Below are 26,414 nucleotides of genomic sequence, written 5' to 3' on the forward strand. Positions count from 1 at the left end.
GGTCCCAACGAAAGGAACCGTTTTCTACCAAGTACTGCCCTTCTTTCTGTTCTCTTATCAAAGTACGGGGAGGGGGGAGTGGAATTTGTGGTACTCTAATGAAAGGTCTCAACGAAAGGAATTAATTTCTACCAACCATAGCCCTCCTCCTCGACCTCTTATCGTGATCGGGTATATTCCTTTATACCTCAAGAACGGATTGTCGGAAGAGGGTACTCACAAAGAACGATTGAGACGTCTGCAAGAAATATATCCATTGGTCAATGTCAAAACAAAAGCTATTTCCGTTTAAAAAACGCGCTTTATCTGCACAAGAGTTGTCCACAATTTATACTTGTTTAGAAAGTCTTTGAATAAGTTGTTGCCTGCAAAGTATTTGCAAATAACGATTAATTATTAATATTGTCAACGGTAAAACGTGTTTGCCAAATGTTAGTAAAAAGGATGTGACTAACAAATATCCTACTAGGTAGGTTAAGTTTTCGCAAATTTTGATAGTACCTACGTAATCTATCTATAATAAATGTCGCAGTACCTACCGTTTGAATTCATGTAACCTCTCTTTCAGAACAGTAGTTAAATATTAAAAATAAAAAGTTAATTTGGATCAAATTAGTATTAAGTTGGCCTACCCACAATTTTTTTCCCCCGAAATCGTCTTGAATTTGCATTCCTATATTATTTCAGGAAATTTTCGTTTCCATGAGCAGTGACACTTTCCTTACCTTGCTACTTTTCCTGCCTCCTGTCACTGCTGTCAAGACTGGTACATTAATATGTATTAATAGGTTCATATGAAAATTTAAATGTAATATTAAAAAAGACGATTTCGGTACAAATTTAATGCAAAACTCGTCAGTAAAATGACACTACTCGCTGCGAAAATTGAAGTACTCGGTCCCGAGGGGGCCTCTTATTACTTCAATATTTTCTCGCCAGTAATGTATCTACACTACCATAACACTTGCATAAGTAAAATGCCTGTGAGCTATTCCACTTCGAAAATGAATTTGTAGCAATACCACAGAGAAAGAACTTTCTCACGTTGTTTACCCAAAACACTTCGGAAACGATTCTCAAACAGCTAAGGATTTTTAAGTGGGGGATAATAGTTTATTTATTAAACAAGACGATAAAGGGATATTTTAACCATTGAGTGAAATATGTTAATTCACGAGTGGCGCAGTCACGACTGAATTAACTTTCACGAGATGGTTAATTTCCCTTTATCGTCGTGTATAAGTAATACAAAATAGCAAGCTTAGGCTCTGGTGTCGCGATGGTTTCCATAGAAAAATAATTGTCATATGTTCTGAACGTCATTTGAAATAAGATTGACAGATGTCATTACAATGCATAGTCATTTGTTTCACTTTATCTATTCTCTTACTGTTAAAGAACGGCTTAGCCTACTCATTCAAACCTGTTAAAATGTCAATTTAACATATGCTATAAAATAAAGTAAAAGTAACAAGTTATTTTTACTGCTACATTGAAAGCGTCTTCCCATTCGGGATCAGAGTTTTATTTTTTTGGCATTTACTTACTATCAACCAGAGTTCTCGCCATCTATTGCATGTGACCTTTTTTAAATTATACCATAAACAATTTTTGAATTTGTTATGACAGTTTTTTGTTTATTTTTTAAAGTATAATTAAAATTGAAAATTCTTGAAGCCTGTAGAACAATAATGGAAAGTCAATATTGAGAAAGAGAGCAGTTTTACGTCCTAGATGGAAAAAAGGATGACGTTTATTGAATTAACAGTATGTACATTTCTAGCTGATTATCAAGTTACCACGTAACCAAGTCCTAGTAACTGAGACAGGTTGGATTTATGGCCTTCAAGCATGCGTCAAATAATTGAGCTCTTTTGCATTTGTCCTTCTCATTAGCTAACGGCGTATCACACTCTTGGACTTGCGCCGCAGTTAGCTTGCTATTTCGTGAAGTGTAAAATGTAACATTTACGGCACCGGTGGCTAACATCGCTTTCATATGTTCACGCTGACAAGCCAAGAAGCAATTGGCGCAAGGCTCAACCGGAAGAGTGCAGCTTTTTAAAAACTGCAGTGCACTGTTTGCGTTGTAGCCGGTTTTGCAAATGCATGACGTAATTGTGGGCCACTTTGTCAACCACTCTTGCCCGTTCACCCTCTAGTAACAAACGTATAAGATTATTAAAGAAGGTTTTCGAGTGAACTTACCCCAACGACTAGGAGGCCCGCGACAAACACAAGTGAACCAAGTTTCATTACGAAGGGCTTCAAGAGATCTGTTGTTTATTTCACAACGCCTCCTTTTTAAACCTCCATAATTTCCTAACGCTCTGTGTGCCTTTCAGTCACCTTATCTCCTCTCCAGTCGACACTTAGCAAACACCACCTAAAATATGCCCGTATTTTTTCTACATGTGAACGAAAGTTGCGCCATCTCCAGTTTACAGTTAACGAGAATTTTTCAACACAAAGAAAACAAACTGCGCAAATAGATCAGGTTTGCTCGAAATCATCAATGCTAAGAGAACGTTGAGGGGAGGGATGTTGGTGTCTCGATTTGGGGATCATTTTTCGGACAAGCCTTCGCTTGTAAACCCCTTACAGTTTTTCTTTGGTCCCGAATAATTCCCTTGAAGAACAAACATTTCGCAATTTTTATTTACCTAAGTAGGTACACGAGATTAGACGTAGCGAACTTATTTTTATTTCGTGATTGTGTAAAGAGACGTATTAAATTAAATCGCCGAAATCAAGATTTCGTTGTTGCAAGAGGGGAGGCATTTAGGTACCAATTATAGAAACGCGAAGTATATATGGGTGCTTCAAAAATTCTTTCAGGTCTTTGGTAATAACTGTGCAACAAAGCTCTGGTAACGTGCTTCACTTGCCTACTTTATTACTACGAATGCCGAACTTTGCAAAAATTTTATTCAAAGAGAATGTCTTAGCTCGTGTGTATGAGGAGAATCATACCAAGAATGTTGTATTTATTTGTATCAAGTTTACTGAATAATTATAAAATGTTGCCATAGAAATAAGGTTGTTAGAGGAAAAGATAAAAAACCGTCATAATAAATTTAATTTAAAAGCTCTTGTCAAATTGTTCTTCGACCTAGACAATATAATCATATCACATTAGGTAAGAGTCAATAACATTGGTACTTCGAGAAAACGAACCGCACTTGGATTGTAATTAGTCCTTCAAGAAGAGGAGCTGTACGTGATTGTTACATCGACAAGTTACATTACGTGGTTATAGTCATATTGGTAATTTCCCCAAGAGAGGAAGCACTCGTGAACGACATTGATCCTTCAGACAAGGCATCAAGAAGTTCATAGAATAACCAAGATGTCAAAATCATTAACTTTTCCAAGACGGAGTGAACGTGTAAAAGCCAGTTTTCGTTACACTGCCCCCTTCTTAATTCTGGACGTCTCGTTCAGAAACTGCGTTAGTATTACTTTTTAATGCCTCGTGTCGGAATCTGCAGTCAGAGCCTGCTCGACAAACACCTTTCTTGAAAAAGTAACAGTCCACAGTTTTGCGGAGGGTCGTCCCCTGTGGGTTGAAGCAGCATACTGTAATTCGAACGCTAGTGTTTCTAAAAATCACTTCGATCATGGTTCGCACTATTTTCCAGTCCAACCCATCTAAACCACATCCAATCTTCGGGATCGCCAAGCTATTTATGTCATAGTATGCCATGAGTTTCTTTAAGTTTTTTAAAGCAGACCAGAGGTTTTCATAGGTGGGTTTGCCTTCTGACGTTTTCTTTGAAACCAAGTAGAACAAAGAGCGTTGACTATCTTCCAAGCGCAGTACTTTACCCACTCGTGGTCTTTGCTTTAACAACTCGTCTATTCTTCCAAATCTTTTCCGGAATACGGAAGCTATACCTCTACCCATGCGAAGGTCTTCGGCGACACAATGGGCGATGGAAACGTTAACCGGAAGCTCAAAAATATTTTGACAGATTTCCTGAGTAACGCCAAATCGAGCTTTCTTCCGCTGGGCGTAATTTGACATAAAATCGTTAAAGTTTGGCTCGATCCCAAAGCTGCGTTCCTCTTCTCGAATACCTCTAACTTCTTCGTTGTTGTTGGATCCGGCATATCGTGCGAGTCGATTAATGTGGACAACTTTCGGTTTCCGGTGTTTCATTCTGATACGATATATCACGTCATTTATTTTCTTGATCACCTCATACGGACCTTCCCATTGTCTTTGTAGCTTGGGAGAAAGACCCCTTCGTCTCTGTGGATTGTGCAGCCATACCAGATCTCCAGCTTCAAAAGTTTCATTGGCCGAGCGGAGGTTGTATTGATTTTTCATGCGATCGCTGGCAATCGGAATATGACTTCTAGCCAAGTCGTGAATGTCGTTCATCTTCGCCCTTAGTTGGTCAACATAATTTTCACCTGCGACATATTCTTCATGGGGTTTACGCCCAAACTCGAGGTCACATGGAAGGCGTAGTTCACGACCCAACATAAGGCAGGCAGGAGTCTGACCCGTGGTCTCGTTGACGGCTGATCGATATGCCATAAGGAACAGGTGGAGGTACTGGTCCCAATTTTTCTGATGTTCTGCCACGACTTTTGAAAGATATTTACCCATCGTTCGATTCATTCTCTCCACCATTCCATCTGACTGAGGATGCAAAGGTGTTGTTCTGGTTTTATTGGCTCCTACCAATCGACAAACATCTTGGAACAAAGCCGATTCAAAGTTCCTTCCTTGGTCTGAATGGATTTCTATAGGAACACCAAAACGTGTAAAGAACTCCTTTACCAACACTTCTGCAACTGTTGCTGCCTCTTGGTTTGGAATGGCGTAAGCTTCAGTCCACTTTGTGAAATAATCCATAGCGACTAGGATATATTTATTTCCGCCATCTGTCTCGGGAAACGGTCCTGCGATATCGATAGCAACTCGTTCCATCGGACTACCAACGTTATACTGCCTCATGGGTGCCTTCTTCTTGGAAACTGGTCCGTTTCCAGTAGCATATAACTCACATTTTTGACACCATCGGCGGACATCTTCTTTACGGTTGACCCAATAGAATCGCTCACGTACCCTTTGTAACGTTTTCGTAATACCAAAGTGTCCTCCGGAAGCGCCGTCATGCAACTTTCGCAATACTTCCGACACTTTGCTTCTAGGTACTACTAATTGCAGCGTCGATTCGGTGCCATCTTCACTTTCAAGGGTCCTATACAACAGGTTGTCTTTCAGAGTTAGGCTATTCCATTGGCCCCAATAACTCTTTACTTCAGGACTTGTGGCACTAATGTCTTGCCAGTCTGGTCTTTGTCCGTGGCGTATCCAATTCAGAACAGTTTTTATACTTGGGTCGTTTTCTTGGGCCGTTTTGATTTCGCTTGGCTTCCACTCCTCACTCTCTACAGTTGTTCGCCGCAGATGGCCAATCTTGTCTTCTATTTTAGAACAATGTGTGCAGTTGTCTTTGCACGGTCTTCTTGACAAAGCGTCTGCATTATTGTGAACTTTTCCAGCCCTGTGTTCAATGTCGTAGACATATTCCTGAAGACGTTCTAACCATCTTGCCACCTGTCCTTCTGGGTTTCGGAACTGCAAGAGCCACTTTAGCGCTGCATGATCTGTCCTTATCAGGAACTTGCGGCCGTAAAGGTACTTATGGAAATGTTCGCATGCCTTTACCACACCCAGGAGCTCTCGCCTAGTCACACAATAATTCCTCTCGGGTTTCGACAGTACTTTGCTGAAATAGGCAATGACTCTTTCCTGTCCGTCTTGCAATTGAGAGAGGACAGCTCCAATGGCGGTGTTACTGGCATCGGTATCTAGCACAAACTTTCCTTCATTTCTGGGGTAGCCAAGGATAGGTGCGCTAGTAAGAGCTTGCCGGAGATGTTCGAAAGCTCTTTGACAGTCTTCACTCCATTCGTACTCATTGCCCTCTTCTGTCAACTTTATTAATGGTTTGGCAATGTTGGCAAATCCTTTCACGAATCGTCTATAATAGGTGCACAAACCGAGGAAACTTCGAATCTCGTGCTTGTTCTCAGGAATCGGCCACTCTTGAATCGCTATAATCTTCTCTGGGTCAGCTGTAACACCATCACGAGATACGATGTGCCCCAAATATTTAACTTCTTTTTGGAACATAAAGCATTTCTTGGGACTTAGTTTTAAATTGGCCTCTCGTAATCGTCCAAACACCTCTCTCAGGTTCTTTAGGTGTTCTTCAAAAGTTTTTCCTACGACAATTACATCATCCAAATATACCAGACATGTCTGCCACGTTAGTCCCCTTAGAACTGCTTCCATAAGTCTCTCAAACGTCGCGGGGGCATTACACAATCCGAAAGGCATTACTGTGAATTGCCAAAGTCCAGAGCCTATAGAAAACGCGGTCTTCTCTCGGTCTGTCGATTCCATTCCCACTTGCCAATAACCACTCTTTAGGTCGAGTGTGGAAAACCATTGGGCTCCAGATAAAGTGTCCAAGGTGTCGTCTATTCTCGGCAGTGGATAGCTATCTTTCTTGGTGACCGAATTTAACAGACGGTAGTCAACGCAAAATCTTGTGGAGCCATCCTTCTTCTTTACAAGCACTATCGGTGATGACCAAGGACTATTCGATGGCTCGATGACACCTTGTTTTCTCATGTTGTAACAATTTTAAGGAAATTTTTATTAAAACGCAATGTTACGCCTATGTTTTTAAAGATTGAATTTGTCGAGCTTTTAGCGCGAGGATTTCCCAATGCGATGAATCAATCGATTTTAAGAGAGCGGAAAGTAAAGTATCCTATTCTGGCGCTCTCCAGATATCAAATATTTATAGACCGATTTTTCAGTCATTTTTTACAATTTAAAGATTCAGCTATTGAGCTATTATGGGCTAAGAAGGGTTTGAAACCGTACCTACTTAATTATAAAATACCGAGCATCGGACCAATCGCCTCGCCATTTCGAATTAAGGACGTTTTTCATTACCATCCACCCAGAGCCGGACCAACCGTAAGAAGACAAGAAGACAGCCACTAACAATCGCAAGTAGCTTAATTACAACTTAGAGTAGCAGATTAGAAACCACTCAATAAAGAAAGTTAGCCGGTGCATGTGGGTGCTTTATTTTTTTTTTGATATCAGAACAGTTTTATTGTTCATTTCCTTTTTGATATCGAACTACGGCACAATGTCTCTAATAATCTCCTCCGCTTCGTCTCGTTTAGCCAATGGGAGTCGCCTTGGCTGTTGTCTAATCGGTTGGGAATTGCCAGTATTTATTTTGTGGGTGACTATGCTTGTCTTTCCCTTGTCCTGGTCGTTTACCGTAAATTAAAGGTCCAAGAATTCGTGATCCAATAATTCCGCACCAAACATTAAATCCAAGTTTTCTTTGAGGCCTTCAACAATAAACATCAGTATTTTGTTTATTTATTGTCTTCTATGGCATGATACGATCTACTTTTAATAGTGTACCTATTGAATATAATTATTAATTTAATTTTCATAGTGAATGTTCGAATATGGCCTTTAAATATGTTAAATATGTGCCACAGTTACACTATTTACCTATCTCACTAGATGTTGTTTTCCATGGCAAACTCTGTTTATTAAAAAAATTAAATTTTGTATTATAACTCAAAAATTGTAAAATATAGAAGGAAATTAGTATGTTCATAATGTTAAGCATTAAAACGTCTAAAACTTTTATTCGTGTCATTTTGCTGTATTTCTAATAATAACGATTCTATATAACAGTTAAATCAAAAATCACTAAATCTGTTTTTCGCTCATATCTAGTAAACTGTGGATTTTTTCAAAAAACAAAAGCAAATAAGCTCTTAAAACGACAACTCTTTCCTCATTTAACCGAATCTGTATGTCTTATGGTTTCCGAGATCCCAATGCTAAAAATGAAAAAAAAACCCACCCTGTATAACGTAGATTTTGAATTTTGAAATACCGTTTAATCAACAACTAATTAAATGGGATGGATACTGGATAGTATGAAGCTACCCTTGCCGATTTTGTTAATTTATCATTACGAAACCAAGTTTTTTTTCCTAAAAACCAGTGTTGTCATGTATCTGGTTACATGTGACTAAGTAGATACTTTTTATATCCCGGTGGAGACCTCTGAGAATTCAAAATTTTAAAAATGCGTACTAGAAAACCTAAAAATCTCATAAATTAATGATCGAAATTGGAGCTAAAGGATTATTTAGGTACAACACTTCTACAGGAAGTAATTATTCTATTTGAGCCTTTATCGTCTACACACTCTACACTACAAGATTACTATCTTTGAAACGATCAACTACTTTTATAATATACCTACTGAGAATGAGAGATATGACACCCTTCTCAACACCGAAACAGATTCCCATTTCTGCATCTTTCAGTTTTTTGGAAATGTGAAAATTTGCCTCTCAATAAGCGACATTTTGACTCGAAAGCCACGTACATCGAAAATGCAAATGGCGCGTTTTTCTTTTAAGCTACATAATTAAATATATTCATTAAAAAAAATTGAGTACCAAAATGTGTATTAGCATTTACGAGCAGATGTGAAAATTCCCACGCATCCGTGACGTCAGTCGACGACAAGCGTCGATATTCTCATAGAAGGCGATTGGTTACAAATGCTTTCTCCCACGATGTGGAGAAATGGTGGATTCACGTTAACCTCTCGTTAAATCGTTACCTTCTACATTTCGTTAATGCGCGAACGACGACGCAAATTTCGTACTAGCTACCGCAAAACAAATCCTACTTATCTTGCGAGTGAGTACCGAGTACACACTTGTGAGATAAAATTTGATTCAGGTGCAGGTACACGACGCACCTGCACGTTCATTTCGAAGGTTGATGAGCGTTAGAAAAATCCATTAGATTTGTTTGTACAATTTGTAACATTATATTTGTACGTACTTTTAGAGGGTTGTTTGCCATAGATCTAATGTCATTTAATGCGGGACGCGTGCACCGAAATAGGGAGAAGGAAAAGTGGGCGTCTCCAGGAATAACTAAATATTGCGAAGGCGATCTCGCTTGGGGGGTAATGCTGAAATTGTGTTCAGCAATTATTCCAGAGCCTAATTCACTACAGCGAATTTTATCACAGAAGTAGGGGGGAATTTTAGAATTATAAGTATATACTTGGAGCTTAGGGTTTCCACAAGTTCATGCGACAATCCAGTATTCCAAAGGTAGCGAATTTAGGGGTAAAAAAACCGAAGGCGAACGTTCCGTGGTGACGAATTTTTGTGGGACGAATATTCCGCGAAGGGAGACTTTTCTTGGAGACACATTCGCAATAGGAAGAAAAGAAGCGGTTAGGTCCGATAACTTTTCTTCTTGGCAAGAAAAATAGTTAAATTTATTTTTATTGGATCTTACCTCATTTTTTTTTAAGTGCAACACCCTGTATATTTTAATCTAAACAGACAGAATACTAAATTCTCTTTTCAAAACTATAACACACCAGGGATGACATTTAAAAAAAAGATTCAAAACGATTCAAAATCATTCAAAAAAAGATTGAAAAGGTTCTTATAATAAAATTTTAAAAAAAATTTTTACAATTTCTTTAAATTTTTTTAAACACTTCTCTTTTCGAATTGAATCCATTTAAAATCGAGGTTAGGTCTGATAAGTTTTTTACCAGACCCCGTATACTTATTTTGAAATCAGTAGATGCAACAATCATTGCAAAGAAACTTCTGTAATAAACACTTTTCCGATAACTTAATAAACAAAGGAATTATAGGCTTTTATTTAAAAGTAAAAAATGTAAATTTTAGAAAGTGGCTTAAGTTGAAAGATGGAGTTTAATAGTTTCTTTTCTATTGTTAAATGAGTTTTTTTAGTAGAAACTGTGAAGGAAAAAGTTGTGTTTACATAGGCAAACGATATACAGGGTGGTGCACGGTTAGTAGGAACATGGGTTTTAACATGTGAAATTAATTTTATGCAAAATCCTGCTCCCCTGTACATTTTACAGAAAAAACTGTAGAGGTGTTCAGAATTAAAAGATGCATACAAAACTGTTTTTACATCACTTTTTCTGTCCGTCGGTCCGCTCGTCCGTCCATTCGAGGCTTTAACTAAGCGTACAGTTTTCAATACACAGTAAGCGGCTAAAACTTGGTACAAATTCACTTAAAAATCAGGTGCTGAGATTTTAAAAAAATGTGATGATGTGATGATTTTTTCTTGCGCATTTTTTGCACTAAAGAGAAAATATACAGGGTGCGTCAAAAAAGAGATTTTGACGCCAACGTTGATTTTATAAAATTGAACAGCATTTTTAAAAATTCAGTTTCGAATTCTGTTTACGTATAGTAAAATTAATTCGAAAATAGATGAAATATATACGAATATATATATGAAATATATATAATAAATAAATAGATGAAAAATACTGTTCAATTTAATAAAATCAGCTTTGATACCAAAATCTCCTTTTTGACGCATCCGGTATATTTTCTGTCTAGTGCAAGAAAAAATTGTGGTGGACGTGTGAGAACATTTTTCTTTAATCCGACATTTTTTTTAATGAATTTGTTCCATATTTTAGCCGCTCCCTGTATTTATAGTTCGTTCATTTTTGAATTCGGTAGCTTATAGCTCTGGCAGCTGGGCCAAGAAAAATCTCGACGATTAAGTTGCGCATGCGCAGAGTGCGCAATGTCAACTTTCTTATTTATTAATAATATGTTGTTGAAATTTTCACAGATGCTTCTAGTAAAGACAAACATATCGCATATAGTAACAATCAGATTGCGCAATGTCAACTTTCTTATTAATGGAGATATTTCTTTGAAATTTTAGATATTAGACGAGGGGGTAACATCTCAAATTTTGTGACAGTATTGCGACAATCCCCATGATTTCCCTACGATTGCTGCGATTGCGACCACAATCCTGCGATTGCGATGCGGTTGTCGATTTTAGAGGATTGCATGTGATTATGAATGATTGCAGACGATTGTAAATGATTGCAGGTGATTGTGGGTGACTGACAAAGATTTCTGGTAGCTGCTCAAGTTGCTATACACGGGCATTACGTAAGCAAGAAACATATTCATTTATGTTGGCTATTAGGGAATTCTTAGTTGGTAACAGGTACTTTTAAACACACAAATAAGAAGTTAAAAAGGTAATCGTAAACCTCGTCGTAAACGATTTATAAAAAGCGCATTACCTACTCGCCGCATTACAATTGCGTTCATTTCCCATACTGTAAGATGCAAGCAAGCAAACTTAAACTTAAAATTTCGTAAAAATCCGGCTACAAATAAGAAAGTTAGCGTTGCACATGTGCAATCCATTTTTGACTTGCTGCTTCAATTTCAGTTTATAAAAAGAACCCTACCCTAAAATTTCAGGGTATTTCTGGGGCATGCGCAAAACAAATTATTTGATTTGGCATTAGTTTCATCTTTATTCCAGATGCCTACATACAAAATTTCATTTAAATAACTTAACAAATAAAAAAAATCCGATTGCGCATGAGCCCAACATATTTTTTGACTCGGCACTAGTTTTACTTTAGTCGAGGTCGCCATCTACATCTACAGCCTACATAAAAAGTTTCATTTAAGTATTTAACAATTAAAAATGCGCAAATACAAAAGCTATCGTGCACACGGACGGACAAACAGACAGATACACTGACAGACGGGCATACAGACAGACAGCAATACAATACAATCTCAAAAAAATGGGTTTTTTACTATAACTTTTTTCGTAAGCGGCACAGAAAAAATTCCTTCCTTGGTGCAAACCTTGACAGCATAACGAACCAATAGCGAAAGAGTAGAAAAACTAGGGACGGACGGGCAAAGTGGCCACAATAGTAATTTTTTTTATTTTTGTGGAAATGTGCTAAAAAGAAAAGTATTTCAGTGGAACAAGTTCTATACAATCCGATAAATCTAATAGGGGGTGGCCCACTCAAATCACACATACCGAAAGACAAACTAAGTGGCATGTGCTCTTTTTGGGCCAATGTTAAAAAATGGCACAATCAAAATTTGAAAACATTCGCTCGCTTACAGAGATACAAGGAAAAATCAAAAATTGTCAATATCAGAATGAAGACACGAAAAATGTTTATTACAAAATTACTTGCTGGGTAATCTGTCGTTTTCAAAATAGGTTACATATCTGATGTCCGCAAAAAAGTTACTGAACTTAACCTCATTTTTTAAATAGAACACCCTGTATGTTTTAATCTAAAAAGATAGCATATTAACATTTTCTTTTTTAATATATAACGCAATAGATAGGGAAAACAAAAAATTCAAAATTATTAAAAAAGAATTAAAACATTTAAGAAACGTTCAAATATTAAAAAACAACAAAAATTAAACATTTTGAAATTTTTTGAAAAATCTAATATTGCACTTTTTTAAATTTCTTTAGTGTTATATTTTTAGAAAGTGAATTTAATATCCTCTTTTTCGAATGAAATATACAGAGCATTCCACTGAAAAATGACGTTAGGTCTCGGGTTAGGCCCTATAACTTTTTTACCTGATCCCGTACACTTATTTTAAAACAGCACATTATTCAACAGTCTTATAAAGAAACTTGTAAGAAAAATCTTGGTATATCTTCTTTAATAAATAGATAGAAATAGATTTACAATTTTTTTAATTTCCTACGTCCATTTTTAAATTGAAATATTTTAATCAAAAACTAACTTATTAAGAATCTCTTTTCCAAAATATAACACTACAAAAATTCCATATTGATTTCAATAGATTCAAAAGATTCAAAAAAGCGAAAGATTCAAAAAATTTTTGAAATTTTGTATTTATCAAATCGTTTGACCTTTTTTTTAAATCTTTTTTGAGCCCTTTTTGAATCATCCTTAGTGTATTATATTTTTTAAAAGTTAATATGCTATATTTGTAGATTATTAAGCGGCCGAGGAAAGCGATGTAAGCTTTATAGGGAAGTTGATGGTGTCCGTCTGTACGTCCGTGAACACCATAACTGCCAAACGCCAAACTTTGCACACAGTTAACATATATATCACATGTAACAAGGCACTTGAAAATGAGTCAAATCCATGATTTTTTGAGGTGTTATCATATCCTACTAGTTACTACCCAAGATAGAAAAAACATTAAATTTTAGATATTTTTACGTAGAATCCAGTGGTGTAGTCAACAAGAAATTTTGGACCACTGCTTCTGAGATTTGACCCAAATTTGCATGGAAATTTCTTTTCTCGTATTTTGCGTGTTTTCTCTGGTGCTATAATTGTTTCAAATTTGATATATCTATTATTTTTTAGAATAAAAAGTCAAAATAGTAATGGTGGCAGTTACATTTTCTTGAATTGGCTACAATTTTATCTTTCAAAACTGTTTTTGAAACACCCTGTATGAATTTCGGCATAAAATTTGAACTCTCTGTTCCTTTGTTGAGATTTCAGGTCTCTTTCACTATTCCCGTATCTGTCACCGTTTTCGAGAGAAATAATTGAAACTTTGCCACCCTGTATAACGAAAACGACGCCATTTAGAGCATGCATATATCTACACATTTTTTACTTTGACGAGTTTTATCACCCATGAAATGACATTAGTTAACACCCTGTATATTTTAACTTTTAAGTACACCTTAAAATAAAATAAAAAACCTGTTCATATTCGGCCCTAGGGGACTACTAGAGATATATTCTTTGCATTCGAAAATATTGAGAATCAAAGATTAGAAGTTCGGGAAACCCCTCAAGATTTTAGGTTTAACTTAAAATCCTTATCGAAGTGTGTTGTGACAATGGTTTTGATCATGGATGTGAATCTCTATCAAATAAAAAATTTTGAAACACTGTGTATAAAAAAGTCGTTTTTAAAAAGACCATAGAAACAATAAATTGGTAATATTATGCGCACGTGCATTGATACGTCATAGCGACGCGACTGGTTTTCAAATACCTGGTCTGATAAGGCCGCCGTACGTTACCAAAAATGCTCTAATTAAGACCAGTTTCTTGTGCGCCGGTCAATGAAATTTGTCGAAATAGCGTTAGTGTTAGTGCTTGGTAACCGAAATCACTTTTTGTGAAGATTTAAGGGTGAGTTTTCTTATTTTCTTTTTCTAGAAATTGTGAAAAGGCGATGGTTTTTACAAATGAAAATATTTTTCAAAATGTGAGTATTCTACTTTTGACCCTCAGGATCATTATTCGTTTGCAAAAATTATGACGCGAGGGCAACGCAACATTATAATGTAAATTTTCCAAGAGCAAATCAGGGTACCCAACATAATTCTAATCTTGAACGGATACCAAAAACGCGAATTACATTTTAAAAATCTAAGACGGTGACAAACGTGTAGATAATTCTACTTTGCATTCAATTTTAATCAACACAGGTGGTGATACGTCACCCGACTAGTTTTCAAATTCTTGATAAGGCCACCGTGGGTTATTCAAATTAGTCAGTTTCTGTGATGTCGCTGGTAAATCGAGATCGCGTTTTACGCTGTCTTTTGGCGAACTTGAGACCTTTGGGGGTGAGTTGCTCTTCTTCTTTATTTTCTTTGCATGGGAACTGTTAAATATGAATGTTATTACTTTACGACGAAAGTAATTGCTCAAAAACTTGCGTCGCTCTTTGATTGCGTAATGTGATAGATAACTTTCACCTCATCGTGGAAAAGGGGCCCCGAGAAAGGTTACGATTTTCCAGAAGCACATTGGGATATACTTGCACACATTTTCTCAAAGAAATCGGATTGGGCTCCCATGTTATTAAAAATTTAGGTAAAATTCGGCCTTTGATAAAGTTGAAAAACCTTGTAAGAAATCAGGTGATAGGTGTACATTTTTCAAATTAGCGTAATGACTCAATACCCCTCATTCCTTCCCGTCACATTCCTTTCCAGTTCCTTTTAAGTTCGTATGAATTTCTATTTTTCCCTGAAAGTCATTGTTCCTCTTCCTCATGTTTCTTTCACCTGCCCTTTAAGTTCCCATTTAATTTTCTTAAAAATTATCTTAAATCATTCTCAAGTTCCAATGAAATCCTTTCCATTTCCTCGTAAGCCGCTCTCAGCCCCTTCTAAATTTTCTCTTATGTCTCCTCCAAGCTTTCTTTTAATTTTTTTCTGAAGTTCTTCTCAAATAAATATCAATTTCTGTTAAATTAATTCTGTTATACTCCATTCCTTTCATGCTCCTCTTCTCTTGTCAAGTTAGGTTCTTCAATTCTTCATAATGCTCCACATTTTTCGTTCGGCTCTAGTTCTCTTTAAATTCGTGCCTAATTCCTCTCAAGTTCCAATCCTAAAATTCTCTGCAGGTTTCACTCGAATCATTCTCAAGTTCGGCTGAAACTTCATAAAATTCTCTCTGATTTCCGAATTACTCAAGTCAATTTTACAATTCCCTAAAGCTGCTCTCCGTAACTTTGGCAGTTCCTCTCATTTTTATTGTTATCTCATGTTCCCTTCAAATTCCTTTCATTTACTTTTAAAATTTTCTTTTTAATATTCGCCAAGCTCCTCTCCACCTCCCCCGAAGTTCGTATCAATTTCCTCTTTAAAGCTGACTTTCCTGCGCTTCCAAAATTCTCTGCAGATTCCCCTCAAATCATTAACAAATTCTGTTGAAGGCCCCCTTCATATTGCTCAATTTCCCCATAAGCACATGCCAATTTATTCTCAAATTCCTATCAATTTACCTAAATGAATTCTGTTAATCTCACATTCTATTTATGTTCCTTTCAAGTTCTCGACTCCCTTTCACGTTCCCCTAAAATTCTCACCTCTAGTAGATTCCCAAATTTTGCCCCTCTGTCGCACCAAATTCCTCTCAAGTTCCCATTTAGTTTGCCTAAAATTGATTGTTCCTCTTTTAGTTGATCCTCATGTTTCAACTGTCCTTTCGGTTTTTCCAAAATTTTCTCTAGATTTCTCTTTCAATTTTGCTGTAATTCTCTTCATAAGCCACTTTCTCTTACCGCACTCCCAAATTGTGTCTGAGTTCCCTTTATACTTCCCTCAAAATTTCTTAATCTTCTGTTCTTTTCCTGTAAATTCTAAAATTGTCTCTAAGTAGTTATTAAATTATGAAAATGGTGTATTTTTTCTACTCAATCTACAGTGATATTTATTAAGAAGTAGACATAGGGATTTACATGTATTGTTTTGGTCTATGTCTACTTTTAAATGACTAAATCTCTTCTGAAGGTCGCCTAATTTTATGCAACCAAAATAACTTTTTAAAACAAATAGGAATCTGGCTGTCATATTAATTAATATGAATATTGTTGTTTTAACTTCCGTATTCTTATTTTCGTTCGTGTATGACGTACTCAACTGAAAAAAAAAGTTATTGTCAATTGGTGCTTAGAAATTTATTTTCGATGAAGCCAAAGCAATTTGGCATTTTGGATGCATAAAATTCGGCACTCTTCAGAAGAGATTTTGTAATTTAAAAGTAGACATAGGGAAAACAATACACCCAAATCCCTATGCCTACTTCTTAATAAATATCACTGTATATCTGTAATTTAAAAGAAAACAAAATTTTTCGTTGAAAAGTGCGCTAAAAATAACGTAAGTTACAATTGATACCTACCCCTGTTAAAGAAAGTGTTCAAAAACGTTTCCATTTTTTGCAGTATATAGGGCGCGTGAAAAGCATATTTTCTAGGAAACTGTAGGTAATAAACTTCAAAGTTAATTGCCAGATATTTTACAACAAACAAGATCATTTTACCATTTTCATGGATAACTGGATTGAAATTGAAAATAATTGAAAAAACTTAGTTATTTGAAGTATTTTGGCCATGGTGCATAAAAAACTTTTGTAGAGAATTTAATAAGCTGTCATAATGTAATAATATACAGGGTGTTCTATATAAAAAAAAGTTACTTTTTTGTTATGATCTGAAAAAATGCGATGATTTTTTGTTTTTTAGCTCATTTTCCAACTCATGTTGGAGCTCCTACAGTTTTCAATACACAGTGAGCAACTAAAATATGGAACAAATTCGTTTAAAAATCAGGTGCTGGGTTTTTAAAAAAAAAAGTTCGCACACGTTCCAGTCACACTGCGCTGTCAACCAAAATAGCGCACACCGTACAAAGGAAATATCGTATAAATAAGAAACTTAGCATTGCGCACACCTGATGTTTAAAATATGCGATATGTTTGCCTTTATTAGAAAAATCTTTGGTTAACATTTCAAAAAAAATATCTTTATAAATAAGAAAGTTGACATTGCATAGTTTACGCGTGCGCACATCTGATTTTTATAATATGCGATATGCTTGTCTTTACTAGAAGCATCTGTGTTTAAAGTTTCAAAAAAAAGATCTCTTAAATAAAGTTGACATTGCGCAGACGGACGGAGAAAGTAGCCATAATTGGTCCTTCCAACATGAGTTGGAAGATCGCTAAAAAAACTATCGAGAATTTTCTTCCTTGACACGGATGGATTAAAAAAAATTTTTTGTATAACTCTGAAGTTCTGACTTTACCACCCTCCCATTAGCTGAAGAGTTCATAAGCGAGTTTTGTGTAATTTTAATGTAAAGTTTTTGAATAACTCCCCAGGAGTTCTAGAAACTTGTCTCAATTTTCGTCATTTTTGAGTGCGAGTTGTTAATAGCCCCACCGCATTTTCTAAGCCTTCTATTATACAGGGGCTCATGTCATGCAGATATTTGAGGGGGTAATAGTACTCGTCAAAGCAAGAAATATATGCTGGTCTCAATGGCGTCGTTTTCGTTATACCGGATGGCAAAGTTTTCGTATTTTGAGTTTTCTCTCTTATGTTCTGTGATAATTGTTTCAAATTTGATATATGTATTATTTTATAAAATCTCTAAAATAATGGGTGAAAATAGTTGGTCGCTGTATACAGGGTGTTAGCTTTCAAAAATTTTTTTGAAGCACCCTGTATGAATTTCGGCATGAAATTTGAACTCTCCGTTACTTTGTTTAGCTTTCTGGTCTTTGCACCATTCCCGTATTTAAGTGACACTAAAGATCACTGTAAGATTTTGTTGGCATGCAAAATAGGTGTAATATTTTGTGTAAATTTTTTACCCAAAATCGTCATGAAGCAACCATCATTTTCATGCCTTCTCTATGTCAGGAATCTTTATTTTCCACGCCAGAGGCAAATCCGACTACCTTTCCTGCCGCCTGTCACTTTACCAGCCGCACCTGTCAGCTGTCATATTGTTAAGTGTTTATAATGGCCTCTGTCATTACTGACAGATTGACAATAATCAAAAGTTCCATATGAAAATTGAAGTTTTAGATCAAAATACGGTTTCGGGTCAAATTTAATAAAAAACTCGTCAGTAAAATGACATGTCACTCGGAAATTAAAGTACTCGGCCTCAAAGGGACCTCGTACTTCAATATTTCCTCTCCAGTAATGTGTCATTTTCCTGACTTTTATCAAAGAGTATCCTGGAGCCCCTGAGATAAATTTACGGTTACATACTTACAACGAATTTCTCCTTCCCTAGATTTCTCTGAAAATTAACTTCAAACTTTAATTTTAGTGACCCCACACATATAATCCACCTATCTTCAAAAATGTTCAAAGACATATAAGCATCGGGTAGAATGAGCCGGCGCTCCGTCATGTTGAAACCAGTAATTTTCGCTAGGTAATGTTTTCAAGAACGGTACAATACAAAAGTTATTAAAACTGACCGTTAGTTTTTAAACACCCTGTAGAAGGGGGATTAAAATGTAAATTATTCTCATGTCGCATCATGTCAGTATTGTTGATTTTAGAAAATCTTTTAAAATTCAAGTCAACGGCGTCATTGGTAGGTACTGGGTCCTAATGAAACGCAGTCAAACGTCAAAAATTTTAAAAAATCTTGAATAAACCTTTGATGCTAGGTATGGGGAAACGACGTAGATTTTCATGTTGATTTCGAAAATGCAATACAGGGAAATAAACTAAATAATGGAAGGAACGCCGTGTCTGCTCACGTAATCCATTCGATTGCGACACTTTTAAATTGTTCACGTTCATGCTCCGTACCTTTTACACTCTAATGACAAACGCAAATTTTTCACAACCTTCTAACTGGACCAATAGGTGGCTATGAGTTGATTTGGACGAACGCCAAAATATGGACCGTACTCTGTCCGCATTGGCTCACTATACACCAATCTCGAATCTGGACCTTATTCTATTAAGGTCGACGAACAAAATTTTTGTTCAAAAAAATTCCCTCTCGAATACTCCATAATTGTTTAACTCGATGGTGGAATAGTTATGGCGGCGGTATTTTATTAATTTTCATTGGTTCAACCGGCTTTCGGAGCTGTATTTGAATTTCTGAACATGACGAATTTCCAGCGTGTAATTCAAAACCGTAACAGACAAATACGATTTAGGACAAATAATTCATTGACAATCGCCAAAATAAAAACTACCATGAACAATATTTGTTTGGGAGAATGTTTTCGAAACCTTGACTCTTTTTCAAGTTAGAAATCTTTACTTCCGTATAATTCGACGGGAAAAATCGGGAAAAATTGAACGCTTTCGTTGTGCCTATTCATTGAAAGTTTTTAAGATGAAAATAAGTGACAGTTAGAAAAAAAGATGGGTATAGAGACGTTTAACCTCCACTAAATTAAGGGAGTGTTTCCAAAAAATTTGACCATAATAAATTTGTATATTATTTATTTTATTTAATACTATAATCAATATATACATTTACGAGTAACAACAACTGAGCACTTAAATGACTAGACCGATTTTGGTATCAAAAGAAGTGTACTTGCACTCATCGACTAGAATAGATTTTGGAGGTAACTTTAATCTTGCAAAACGAAAGAGGAACTACCGTCCGTCTTATTCGCCCTCGGATCTTCGGGGGTCCACACTTTAGCGTACATAATCCCATTCGAATTTGGCTCTTTTTGTCGGGACCACGATAAAGAATGCGCCGTGTATAATCCACCCGAGCCTGAACATGAAACGAAAAATTAGCGGTAATAATTTCAACAGCCCCCCCATGAGTAATTTTTAAACGATTGGAGCAAATAATTCCCGCGATCAGTTTCACTTAAAGAGCGTATCATAATAAATGAATTATTAGAAGCTCTCCTGCCATTTGTGGTTCTATTGAAGACCGATTGTGGGGGTTATTTACACCCTCTACAATGACAAAATGCGTGATGACTGGGCTCTTGTGTCCCTATCAAAAACTGTGAGGCAATGCAGCTGTCATAGTAATTTGCGTAAAATAAAAACTTACCCCTTACAATGATCTTTTTCGGTTCGTCCCTTTGATTGTTTCTACTCAGACCGCTAAATCCGCCGGTCGACGAATTTCGATCGGCTCTCACTAGCTCGCTTAAGAAGTTGATGTAGCCGATCGCCAACTTCAGGGTGTCGACTTTCGACAGTCTTTTCTCGTAAGGTAACGTTGGAATATGGGCCCGGAGTCCCTCGAAGGCATCGTTAATGGATTGCATCCGTTTTCTTTCGCGTAAATTTGCGGCTTGCCGTTGCTGTATTTGCTGCTGCGGGCATTTGCTGCGCCTACGATGACGATGCAAGCGACTGAAAAATTGGTTTTTCAACCCCGAAAAGCGGAAAGCTCCAACTTACTCTTTAGAGCCGGACGAGGTGTTCTCCTGGTCACTGTTAAAGGAATAGGCGGATCCCACCGAGTCACTGCTGTTATCATCGTAGAGAAACAGATCGCCACTGTTTGTCGAACTCGAACTACCACTAGTATTATTATTGTTATTGCCAATAAACGCGCCGGGCTCAAAAAAGAACTGCCGATCTAAATCCAAATTGTCCATATTAAACATCCCTCTCACACTTATTGTTAATCACTTACATCACGACAGTTAATGACGAAAACATGCCGATGTTTGTACAAAAAATCGAGTAGAAACACGTGTACCTATTAAAATGACACGTGCGACTGTGCGTTTTGATTTCTTCTCCATACACGATGGCAATCAAGTTGTGATAGCGTGCGCGTATACGCCCGTTTCTTTTGTAAGGGCGAATTCCCCGCCCAAATGTTGACGGTTTCGGGCGAATGTTTGCGAGTGGAAAAATCTATACCCTTTTTGTCTTGTCCGAGGGAAAAACTGTAACAATTAATATCTTAGAAAGTAATTGAGTTTCAAAGCTTCAGTTTTATTGTCGAATTACACTTCATAATTTAGGTACATTTAGTGGAATTTATCGAGGCATTCAAGATTATCCCTCTAGATGTTCGGCAAGAAAATGAAACAAATCTTGAACAATCAATGCTTATCAACGCCAAAGAGAAAAATGCTACAACTTTCTTAGTAAAACTCGCAACAAAAAAATCTGCCAGTTGCAAATAAACAAAATTTACTAGACTGCATGTTTTTGGTCTTAGATGTATGAAAATTCCTGTTTTATGAAATTTCTTGGTGCTTGTGTCTTAAGTTATGAATATTGAGAAGAGTGTGCTTTCCACCATTACTAAACAGCTTTTAAAGATGTGCCTGACTCTCAAATTTGCTTCTCACACCTTTATTCCCAATTAGCAGCGTTGCAAAAGTAACCAAAGAAGCTTAATTTACAGAGTGTAATTTCAAAACCAGACGCGACTCGCGATTAAAGGCAGTTAATATAACAAAAAAAACTGTGAGAAATGACATACACACATTCATTCCAATTGTCAAAACAAAACTTGAAACTACCATGAACTGTATTTGCTTATGGGAATGGGTCCGTTAACTTGGCCCCCCCACTCAGAGATTTCATAGTCGTATTATTTTGAAATGAATGCGCTCGTTATGCGCTCATATGCGCCACCGATAATAACTCTTGCGCCATTATCGTTTTTTAGAAATCCGAAAAAACATTTGGGGGGGCCAAGTGAACGTAGCCCCCCCCAGTACGTATTTTGTCCCTTGTAACTAGGTCACCTGATACATTTGGTTATGCGCTCAATTGCGCCACTTGAATTAAAGCTAGCGCCATTACGGTTAAGCCATAAAAAATTTTTAAAAAGTGGAGGGTCTAACTTAGCGTTTTCAAAAGTTATTTCCGGAAGTGCGTCCATTTTGAAAATATTTTACATCGATTCGGCCTTCGGAGTAACTCCTAAATACAAATTTTTAAAAACCTACCTATTTTACTTTCTCAGAATCGTTTAACTAAAGCTCCCAAAAAACACCCTGTATAGTGTTTCTGAAACACTATAATGGCGCCAAGATTTTTGTTTACGGCGCATTTTAGCGCATGATGAAAGGTACGATGTAGTAGAAAAAACATGTTAAAAAACGTAACTTTTGAAAACGTTAAGTTAGCCCCCCCCCACTTTTTAAAAATTTTTTATGGCTTAACCGTAATGGCGCTAGCTTTAATTCAAGTGGCGCAATTGAGCTCATAACCAGATGTATCAAGTGGCACAAATACCGGTAGCAAAATGCGTTATGGGGGATTCCGTTCACTTGCCCCCCCCCCCAAATATATTTAAGGATAACCAAAAAACAATAATGGCGCAAAGATATCTTTTTACGGCGCATTTCAGCGCATACCTGAGAGTACAATTTCGTATGAAAAGATGTTAAAAAAAAGTAACTTTTAAAAACGTTAAGTTGGCCCCCCCACTTTTTGAAAATTTGTCACGGCTTAACCGTAATGGCGCTAGCTTTAATTCAAGTGGCGCAATTGAGCGCATAACCAAATGTATCAGGTGACCTAGTTACAAGGGACAAAATACGTACTGGGGGGGCTACGTTCACTTGCCCCCCTCCCCCATGTTTTTTCGGATTTCTAAAAAACGATAATGGGGCAAGAGTTATTATCGGCGGCGCATATGAGCGCATTCATTTCAAAATAATACGACTATGAAATCTCTCAGTGGGGGGGCCAAGTTAACGGACCTTGTTTTCAGGACCTTCACTCTTTTACAACTTAAATATTTCTACGGACGCGCAATTCGGCAGGGAAAAATTTGCCAAAAAATTCAAATGAAAATGCTCTCGTGACAAGCTTAAGTTGACCTAGAAGAAAATGTCTTGAAATACGAATTGATTTTCAATTGAGTACATTAATTTATATTCAGAGAGTCAAATTTACCCTCTTTGTTTTATAGAAAAATGCTCTATAAACAAGTGTTTGATTGATTTTTAAAAACTGTAAAAGATAATTGCGTGAGTATAATAATATAATGTAACCGAATTTTCACGTCCGTCGATATATACTTCTGTGTTTTTCTTATGGAAGTCATTGGTCTGGTATGATTTTATTAAAAAAATCTCTTTATTAAAGAATCTAGACCTGTAAATACCATTTAACTTCCTTGCAAACTATTTAAATGATGGTACGCAATTGAAACTATCAATAGCCATTTTTTTCATCTTTCTTAAACTATTATTATTTAAGTGGTAGTAGGCAAAGGAAAGAGTTGGTAAACGCCATGTTGCCAAACAGGTTTGTTGATAAGTCTGGAAATGGTCGATTATTGTTATATTATTAACCTTTTTTCCACTTGTAAAGAAGGCTTTCTCGGCAGTTGTTCAAAGTGGTTAATAATGGTCTTTATACAAGACTATAAAGGGATATTTTAACCATTGAGTGAAAGATGTTAACTTTCACGAGATGGTTAGTTTCCCTTTATAGTCGTGTATAATACAAAACTTTATTTTATAGCAGAAGCCATATCAATTATTGTAAAGCTTCTGACAATTCTGAATTCAATTTAGAGACGGCAAAAATATCAAACTTAGGTTCTACAGTCGCGATCGTTTCCATAGAAACAGAATTGTCATATGTTCTGAACGTCATTTTATATCGTGCATTTGAAATAAGAATGACCTATGTCATTAGAATGTACAATCATTTGTTTCACTTTATCTACCCTTACGGTTAAAGAACGGCTTAGTCTACTTATTCAAACCTATTAAAATGTCAATTGAACGTGTGCTATAAAATAATAGTAGGTACATTACTACATCATATACCAAGGCAAAGAAGTCTAGTATTATTGCCTGAGCACCAAGATTACATTACATCCAGAGGCGCTTGAGCTGAGGCAATAATAGACTTCTCTACCGTAATATATACACGGTGTCCATTTTTCGAGTGCCACTATGGGGATCTCGCTTATCTTAAGAGATAGAAAGTTGGTTAAATGGGTGAAAAGTTGCAAATGTCCGTGCTGAATAAAAATCTGAAAAGAAATTTGAAATATCTTTTGAAGATATGACAAAAAACGGAAATTTCTGATTTTCGGTTTTAATTTTTTTATGATAAACTAGTCGTAGTAGACATTTCTAATTAACACATTATTCGGACACTTTTTAATGGAGATTTCAAATATGGCATCCTGTTTTTAATTACGTTCAAGATGACGGAGAAACACGTGGCAACTTTAGTTTTTCTTACGGGGGCCATATTGAATTTTGACATTTTGGAATTACGTCTTTTTTTCTCTTTACAACGATATATCACACATACTGGTTCAGTATCACATTTTTCCTAAAATACAATTTTTCATTTTTTGAAAAGAGTGCTTTGGAAAAACAAAACGTTCTTTTGTTGTCAACAAAAGTTTGACAGTTTGATCCATCTGTCTGGTTGCAGCGTTGTCAGCGAAGTAGAAATTCGATTTTCATCTCATCCGCTTGCAAAATTCCCTGCTCATATTCATTGGGTCTATCACCATATTGCTGTCTACATCTGGATAACGCTGCAAGTATGTTGCAGCAGTCATGTGGGCATTTCGATGAAAAGAGAAGTGTAGTAAATTTGAATCATATCTCTTTGATCTGCATTTGAAAAAGGCATTTTCGCAATACAACTAGCATAAACCTAAATGACACTACATGAAATAAGTCAACCTTTTGTTCACAACAAAAGAACGTTTTGTTTTCCCAAAGCACTCTTCTCAAAAAATTAAAAATTTTATTTTTAGGAAAAATGTGATACTGAACCTCCATGTGTGATATATCGTTGTAAAGAGAAAAAAAGACGTAATCTCAAAATGTGAAAATTCAAAATGGCGTCCATAAGAAAAACTAAAGTTGCCACGTGTTTCTCCGTCATCTGGAGAGTTATTAAAAACAGGATGCCATATTTGAAATCTCCATTAAAAAGTGTCCGAATAATGTATTAATTAGAAATGTCTACTGCGATTAGTTTATCATAAAAAAAATAAAAACGAAAATCAGAAATTTTTGTTTTTTTGAGATATATTCAAAACTATTGAAGATATTTGAAATGTCTTTTCAGATTCTTATTCAGCACGAAAATTGGCAACTTTGCTCCCATTTAACCAACTTTCTATCTCTTAAGATAAGTGGCACTCGAAAAATGGACACCGTGTATACTATTTTTTTAGCGCATTTTTGAAAAAAATACGCTATTATATTCGTTATTGCTGGCAGGCCGGGTGTCCGCGTTAGATCTCCACAACTACAATAGCTAGAGACTTCAAATTTTCACTAAAAGCTTCCTGCTATAGTGTAGATGTGCAGGCACTAGTCTATTTTGAGTTAGATTACTTGTGAGATCGATAATTGAAGAAAATAATTTCGATATGGGTTTCGGAGGTGCTATAATTTTACCGTTAGATAGCGCTACCAGTATAAAAACTTATTATTTACTTTGTGATTTGTTTTACAAAATGAAGACGTACCGTCAATTGAAATTAAATAAAATTAATTATTTAACGCAGCCAAAATTACTCGTGAGATCGATAATTTTAAACTTCGCTAATAAAATACTGACCTGCATTACCAAAAATGCGCTTTAATCATGCATATGCTGATTTACAACTTGTTTTCACTACTAGTACTTGCAGTCCTCTAAATTAACATATTGTATTGTTAAGAAAGTGAACGGTTGGACAGAATTTTTTTTGTTTATTAATTTAACATGACAATCAAGTGCGTGGAAGTAAAAGTCAAGCAGGCCGTTTGGTTCTGTCAATTAGATGGTTTCCAATTGAGTAATTTCGTTCAAATTTTTTCAAAATGTCAATTTTAAGTATCTAATTTCCCTGAAAATGACAAATGGTAGCAATTATTCATTTTAGAGAACTTTTATTGAGCGAAATTTCAGGTTGCGATTTCTAAAAGTGACAGAGTGACAGTTCTCATTATTGACTACTAGCACAGACAAGCTAAGACGCTCTTTAACCGCGAGGGTAGATAAAGTGATCACTTTAACCACAAGGATACATAAAGTAAAACAGATGATTGTACATTCTAATGACAACTGTCATTCTTACTTTAAATGTCACGTGAAGTACGATATAAAATGACGTTTGGAATGACTTGTGCTGTTCCTATGGAAATGACTGCGACCACAGAACCTAAGCTTGCTATTTTTGAGGTCTAAATTAAATTCAAATTGTCAGACACTTTGTGACTTCTGTTATAAAATAAAGTTTTGTA

The 26,414-nt window shown here is 36.1% G+C and overlaps 3 protein-coding genes across 4 annotated transcripts in view; 1 reads left to right on the top strand and 2 right to left on the bottom strand.

The window, feature by feature from the left end:
• Positions 1-1,721: 1,721 nt before the first annotated feature.
• LOC116172612 lies at positions 1,722-2,374 on the bottom strand. The gene is made up of 2 exons (XM_031489851.1): positions 2,209-2,374; positions 1,722-2,158 (listed from the first exon to the last, which is right to left on the bottom strand). The coding sequence occupies exons 1-2, from the start codon at positions 2,254-2,256 to the stop codon at positions 1,814-1,816; spliced, it is 393 nt and encodes a 130-aa protein (XP_031345711.1). The 5' UTR covers positions 2,257-2,374; the 3' UTR covers positions 1,722-1,813.
• An 11,636-nt stretch (positions 2,375-14,010) lies between these two features.
• Positions 14,011-26,414, top strand: part of LOC116170802 (39S ribosomal protein L15, mitochondrial) — a 148,876-nt gene continuing 136,472 nt past the window's right edge. For both annotated transcript variants that reach the window (XM_031487316.1, XM_031487317.1), the window contains exon 1: positions 14,011-14,096. The gene's annotated coding sequence lies outside the window, so the exon portion shown is untranslated. The remainder of the gene's footprint in view (positions 14,097-26,414) is intronic.
• Positions 19,767-20,971, bottom strand: LOC116170804 (pancreas transcription factor 1 subunit alpha-like). Its single transcript, XM_031487320.1, has 3 exons — positions 20,626-20,971; positions 20,270-20,577; positions 19,767-19,978 (listed from the first exon to the last, which is right to left on the bottom strand). Exons 1-3 carry the CDS (start codon positions 20,832-20,834, stop codon positions 19,827-19,829), a joined length of 669 nt encoding a protein of 222 aa, XP_031343180.1. The 5' UTR covers positions 20,835-20,971; the 3' UTR covers positions 19,767-19,826.

Source organism: Photinus pyralis, unplaced genomic scaffold, assembly GCF_008802855.1.
Source record: "Photinus pyralis isolate 1611_PpyrPB1 unplaced genomic scaffold, Ppyr1.3 Ppyr1.4_LG5, whole genome shotgun sequence".
NCBI classification, from domain to species: domain Eukaryota; kingdom Metazoa; phylum Arthropoda; class Insecta; order Coleoptera; family Lampyridae; genus Photinus; species Photinus pyralis.